The following is a 7,012-nucleotide window of genomic DNA, read 5'->3' as shown; positions in this document are numbered from 1 at the left end:
TCCCATGCTGCTCACAAAGTCTGCTCTCTCCAGTCAGTTTCATGTTTCCCCATGAAGGCCTGGTTGTAGCTTCATCATCACTCTATAGTTCCACTTCCACACCCTCAGTCAAACTAACCACAGATGATTTCCATGTACTTTCCTGGATACTCCAGCCTCTGTACCTGAATAGCTCTCCTTACCCACTGCAGAGGCCAATCAGAATCTAAGTCCATTTCAAAGACCAACTCATCACTCATGGTTTGCTACTCAAGGGTTCTCATATGAAGATATGAAGCTCTGTCTGAATACTGCAGCACTGCTCTAGCTGCCATAGCCTAGAGGCTGTAGGCTCTTTGAAGGAGGCATCCGGGTGAAGCAATGCAGAAGAATAGAGTCAGACGCACACAGCTTTGAATCTTACTTCCTCAGTGGCTACAGAAAGGCTATTTAGCATTGTTCAACATGGAAGACAAATAACAATATTTTCTCAAAGAACGTGGCAAAAGCTTCACAACATAGCAACAAGCATCGGACACTGAAACATGTTTATAAGCTTTATGTGCCCTGTTCAAATTACTTAGTTTAGGCTGGCGCTGCCTGTGGTAACAAAATATGCCCTTTTCCCAATTTTTGGACCATCTACACACTAAACAGACATACAAACATCTGGAATTTTCACATTTGTCTAGGAAGCAAAAAAAAAAGAAAATGATGGCACTATTCTCTAAAATGAGAGAAAGAAGGAAGGAAAAAGGAGAGAGAAAAAGAACAGAAGTAAGAATTAAGAAATGAAGGCGATTGGTAGATTGAGAGGAGCAGAGAGATTTAATGCTTTTTTATATGCAAGGAATTGAATGTTATTCACCTGAAAATACAGAAGTGTTTCCAAAACACTGTCTTTATAAAGTCTAACTTCTTCGAAGTTCAAAGACTATAAACATGGGTTAAGCTGTAAATCAAATAAGTGTTTCTCACTGACACCCCATGCTGTCCCCAAGCCCTCTGAAATAACTTGCTCATATGGAATAACACATGAGCCTCAAGCAGCTGCTTGCCTGTTTTCTTACCATGGTTTGGCGTGGAGTTGTGAACTTTGGCTTGGAAGACCTGATTTCGTAGTGACCTGCCAAAGAGCCTCACAGCTTAGCACCAGGCATGGCCTTCGCTGAGTCGGGCATCCAGCCACATTGGGCCATGATTCTTTGCAGAAAGGAGTTAGGCGAAGTAACCACAGTAAAAGGAAGTGAAGTGAGGTTCTCTTCTGATCATAAAAGTGAACCTGGGTAAAATTTGTCACTTTCTAAGCCTCCCACAATGGAAATAGTAGTTTTAAATGTGAAGAAAATATCCTAAGTCCTAAATTTTACAGGATATTATTGTCTCTATTTTTTTGGGGGGGATGCTGAAGACAACGTTCCCTCCCCCAAAGAAACCTGTTTAATTGGCTTTTATCAATTTCTAATTCTCTCTCTCTTTTACTGTATTTAAAACATTAAAATTGTCAAAGGGTCTCACCGCGCAGCTTGTACTTACAGTGATCCTCCTGTTTTCAGCCTCCCCAGTGCTGGGAACACAGGCATATGCTACTACGCTGGGCTCTGTGGCATGACAGATGGTGTTGGGGATCAAACCACGGTTCCTGAGCTTGCCTAAGTTTGCCTAAGCAGGCACTTTAGTCCACTGAGCTAACCCCCAAGCCTATCCTAAACAATTCTGAGAACTTCAAGATCCATTAATCCTGCCGAACCAGACTTGTACTCGTACAGTCATTCTTGGTGCTTTGGCAAAGTATCCCCATGTCACTGGCTTAACTGCTGGCAGGTTATTTTCTAGTTTTTCAAGCCTTCTTTTCCTATTTAAGAGTCAGAAATAGACACATGCACTCATAAAGGAACTGGATAATTTGGAATGTGAACAATATAAGTATTTATTTGAAAAACATTTTCCATTTAAGTAAAATGGTAAATCAGCTACAGTAGCTTCTTACTACTCATTCTGATTTGCCCTCACAGTCACTTTCATCCACCATATTCAAAGATATTGCTACAGAAGACTACTTCACAATTTTTTATAAAAATATATACAGTCTCTCTAATAGGAAGTTAATCAGAACAAGGCTAAGCTATGTAAAGCTACGATGAAACAAGTTGACATTCATAAACACAAATAAATAAATATATACAAAAGAGGCTATGCCAACAACAAAGAACCTCCTCTTCACAATGTAAGAAATAGTAACAGAAATGGGAATGAGCTAGGATCCTAGACTAAAGCTTATCTAGTAACACAATGCAGTTAAGCAGGAGGGTAAAGGAATAAAAACAGTGTGAACTACGCTGGAAGGTGGCTGGAAGCTGAATTTTGACTCCCAGGGAATTCCTGCCCTGCCTCTCTGTGGGGCTAACTGAAGGTGGGAACTGTACACCTAGAACCACAGGTGAAACACGGCCAGTCTTTTAAGCCCACTTGCAAATATTTCTATTCAGCTATTTCTTTTTCTCCTCTGATTTTTGAAAATCTAAAGTACAGCTGACACGGTTATCAATTAAAACACTGTTTTCTCAGATCTGGATGCATATGAGTAACACTCAAAAATGAAATCATTTTTGAGGCTACATCTCAATGCCTATTTACTAAATATGCACTTTGTGCAGAACTCTTACAGTAGAAAGCTTATGAAAAATCTATCATGAATATCTAAGGTTCAGGAAAATATATGAATGTTCAGTGACTAAGATTAATTTTTATCTCTATGCAACCTTTGGCACAATAAGCAGCCTGTTCACATATGCCTACAGAAAAGGATTTGGCTCTATTGTAGTGACTCTTAGTGACCTTAAGATTTATAACTTTTTTCTCCCAAATATCCATTCCCCTGGGGAGGCAAGGCTTGGCAGTGTTCCTATCTCCTTGCTACAAAGTGGAATAGTCCTAGCAGGCTACCACCTACCATCTCGCCACCCTTTCAAGCCTGGCTACTTTCATCACTGGAGCTCACCATGAGACCAGATGTCCTTGATTGGCTCCAAGCCCCTTAAGTTCTTCGACATCCGAGACTTAAACCACCTGCAGTTTCCACAGACAATAAGCTCTCCGGGTCTAGTCTGGCCTCTGACTTGTACCTCGCTGGATCTGCCAGAATGCCTTCTCTCTTCATCACTTATGTTACTGGCTGCTTCTGTGAAACAGACCCTTTCCAGGGAACCCAGAGCAACTGTAATGGCATGTACTATGCCTTATTTCCAAGGAGCTCAATAGGATGCTGTCACTTAAGAACCATTAAAATGTGGTTTCCCATACCTTCCTAAGCAAGCACACACTGCTCAGGATAGTTGGAGAGTTCAGTAACCTGCCTGCTCTCATTCATGCCTTGTTTACAACAGCCTGATCTATAAATACCACACCGTGTCTCAGCAGACCTCTTTTGGCTCTTACACGCTATTAACTAGAAGACTCTACACAACTTCTTCTCAAACTAACAGTTGTGGACCCATGCATCTACAAATTATCTTGGCTAACTGAGATACCACACGTATCACCTTATACTTGTAATGAGATTCTTGTTGGGGGAAAATAAGAGAACTACATTTGCGCAGCTGGAAATTGCACAAAGTCACTGAAGCAAAGCTAGGACCAAAGCCCCAGCATGGATCTCCTAAAAAAGGCTGTTGTACACGGTATACATGACAGAAATTCTCCTTCTCTCCCTGAGCCTCTCGGCTCAGAATACAGTGACAGATTCATTCTCAAGTGACTACCGGAAGGACAAGGTCTACGTTAACGTGATGTCAACACTAAATCAGATTCAAATGTAAGGGATTAAGTTATAAATACTGATGTTGCTCAAGTGTGTGTCTTGAACAGAATGAATAAATAACATAGTGGAAATTTACATAGCTTCATAGTAACTAGGTCAGTATTTGGGAAAGCTTTCTTCCTACGCATGTTACGGTCCTGAGGGTTAACTATTTGATATAATAAGAAAAAAAATCCTTTTAAATTTTGAATAAAATGGTCTTTTTTTAAAAAAAAAATCTGTGCTTGAAATTTCACAGAATAATATTTACACAGAGTAACTACCGCTGCACTCTTAGAAGGTAGCAGTGGAGTGAAGCTCGCGAGCAGCCAAGATAGGGACAAGTCTTACCATGCTTTGTATAGCTGGGGAGGAGAGCCCAGCAAATGGCCACATCAGGCACGACTGTGATGTACACAGGCCCTAAACCACTTTTTCCCTTGGTTTTTCTCCTCCTTTGACTGCTAATTTTAGTGCTTACTCCTGAGTTCTAATTAGTCTGATTCAATAATATATTTTTTGAAATCATAACCTCTCTGCCCACCAACATATCGGTCTTGGTACTGAAGTTTTAGTGATGACGGGAGCCTTCCCATCTAAGGCACATACTGAAAAGATAAGTTCTGAATTCCATGAAAGCCTTCTTCTTAGTGAAACATATTCCTCATCTCTATGCAGTTACCTAGGTAACAGCACAGCTATATCTGCTCCTCGTCGTCTTCTCTGTTCGCAGATCTTCACAGTTCTGTGACTGATTTTCTTTTTCTTAGACTGAAAACATTAAAACTTGGTGCTGTGGCTGAAGGTTTCTGACATGATAATGTTTTTGTAGAAGTTATCTGAGTGAGCATTGTAATAACCCTTGACCTTATCAATGACCTGATGGACAGGGATGATTGATGTCTGTTCTCCATCAGCGTGAGTCAGTTTTGACAAGGACTTGTCCATGGCAGCACTGTCTGTAAGAAATGAGACAAGATTTTAGGCTGCAGGCTGAGCGGGTGACACCCCTGGGCCGCTGTCCAGCCCCCTTCTGCCATGCACACACTTGCGAAGGACACAAAGGAAACGAGGTTCTTTCTTAGAGAAACAGGCAGCACTAAAATTTTAACGACTGCATCCATCATATTTACTGAATGTCAGTTGGACTTCTAATAATTTGCTGTGCTTTGTTAGGGGAAAAAACTCTTCTAAGTGGCATATTTTAGAGTCAATGAATAAAATCATTTTAAAAAATCACTTCAAAAGTGTATGTACCAAGGGCCGGCCAAATAGCTCAGCAGATTAAAGCGCCTGCAAGCAGGTGCAGGGGCCAAGGGTTCAATCCCCAAGCCTGCTGTGCCAGCCCTGCCCCCAGGGCATGCTCAGACAGCAATTGAGACTGGGCATGGTGGCCCATGCCTGTAATCCAAGTTCTAGGGAGGCTGTAAACAGGCAGATCACTATGAGTCCGATCTAGCAGTGAGACCCTGAACACCCTGTAGACCCTTCCCTAAAATACAGAAGAAAGAAGAAAATTAAGTGGCTCAAAACAAATGGATTTGGTAAAAAGAAAAAATTAAAATGTGCTGAAATGTTTAGGAAAGAAGGATACCTAAGATATCTTTTCCAAATAATATAGGAAGAGAAAAATGGGATGGGGTATACAACCGGATATGACTCATCGTACTACTCTATTTTTATATATTTTGTATCTTTTCTTTCTTTTTCTTTTTTTTTTTTTGGCAGAACCAAGGATTGATCTCAGGCCCTTGCACTTGCCAAGGAAGCACTTATTCTACTGAGCCATCTCCCCGGCCCCTATATCTTTTCATAATAAAAAATTACAAAATTTAATGGATTTTTGAAGATAAAAGTGAATCAAGATAAACATAAAAGGTCACAGTGAATATATATTACAATGAGTTTTACCTGGACAAATTAATAAAATATAATAAAAGGGGCATCTTTCATGAATTATTAATTGTAGAAATAACAATTGTCTTATCAGACAGAAAACTTTTCAAAGAAAAAGAAAATAATTTATTAATTTTGCTCTAGCTTCAAAATATTGCTGACAGTAATTATATCAGAGCAATCAATAATCAAGAGTTACTTAAACTTTTATTCTGAATTTTTAGTATCACATATTTAAATACTATTTCTCAAGGCCCAAGATCTTTTTAAAAATTAGACCAAATAGTGCCCCAAACTCACACAAGCTTTATTCTTTATAAATATATGTGGCTATATTTATATACTTTGTGAATATGTAAGTATTTGCCCTCTCCCTGCTAATACATAGTGGAGAAAATTTTACCCTCAAATTAAACAAATAACAGAGATTTTTACAGTTGTGAAAGAGAAAAGGGGATCTTCTTCTGAGAACTCGGTTTTCAATAGTCATGTGAATATGCTCTCAGAGAGGTAAGAAAGCTCTATCCTGAGACACTGCTTTCAGGAATCCTCCTTCTAAAATAGAAATATTCACTTAAACCCTGTTAAATTTTAAGTAAACTGGATCCATATGTGACATGACATACAAAATCTATAAAAAATTGGTCAAAGTCATCATTAGGACACCTGCTGTCTTTGGAAACTATTCAAATTGCCGCATAGGGCAGACACTAAAATCAAAGGACGGCTAAAACAGGAAATGGTTCTCTCATGCCACTCCCCAAGAAGGTGGAGGGAGAAGAGCCGGTTTGTGGCAAGAGCGGGCAGAAGGAGGCAAGGCTGAGCGATGGAAGCGTGGCCCGCGCTGCAGAGAGGCTGCCTGGCAGAGTCGCGTCTGCCCCAGCAAGCTGACTGACGCTGTGCTTCCATCCAGAGCACACATTCGCTAGCCATTGGTTTTCTCTTGGGAGCTGCTATTGACTTACATCTCAGTAAGGAGTAATTTGTGCTTCAAGTTTTTAGAAAACCACACATCCTCTGTGAAATGTCAAGGGTACATTCCCCCTGCTTCCTGGAAAACCTCCAGGGCCATGCACTTTTACAGACGTGACCAGCTTCATCCAAAGATGGGATCCAATTGGATGGATCTTTACAGTCTAATAAAGTAAAATTCTGAAAGAGGGGTATTTCCAGTCTTCTGGTTAGATATTACAGTATGAAAGAGAAAGATTTTCATGACAGCTGTAAATGCGAAAACCAGGGGCTAGAGAAACAAACTATTATATTATTTGACTTAGGCTGAAATTTCAAGCAAATAAAAATCCTCATAAAGCAGCTTGGCATTGACAATTTATCTTT

General features: G+C 40.0%; 1 protein-coding gene across 6 annotated transcripts in view; it reads right to left on the bottom strand.

The window, feature by feature from the left end:
* Positions 1–4,009: 4,009 nt before the first annotated feature.
* Positions 4,010–7,012, bottom strand: part of Adgrg6 (adhesion G protein-coupled receptor G6) — a 138,036-nt gene continuing 135,033 nt past the window's right edge. For 3 of the 6 annotated variants that reach the window (XM_023712220.1, XM_023712219.1, XM_004628547.2), the window contains one exon: positions 4,010–4,737. In XM_023712220.1, the coding sequence (XP_023567988.1) occupies positions 4,559–4,737 (179 nt within the window). In that variant the 3' untranslated portion in view covers positions 4,010–4,558. The remainder of the gene's footprint in view (positions 4,738–7,012) is intronic. The other 3 variants (XM_023712221.1, XM_023712222.1, XM_023712223.1) reach the window with 1 other exon arrangement.

Source organism: Octodon degus, unplaced genomic scaffold, assembly GCF_000260255.1.
Source record: "Octodon degus isolate 3935 unplaced genomic scaffold, OctDeg1.0 scaffold00024, whole genome shotgun sequence".
In the NCBI taxonomy this organism is placed as follows: domain Eukaryota; kingdom Metazoa; phylum Chordata; class Mammalia; order Rodentia; family Octodontidae; genus Octodon; species Octodon degus.
The sequence above is the reverse complement of the archived record's forward strand: the minus strand, read 5'-3'. Positions and strand labels throughout refer to the sequence as shown.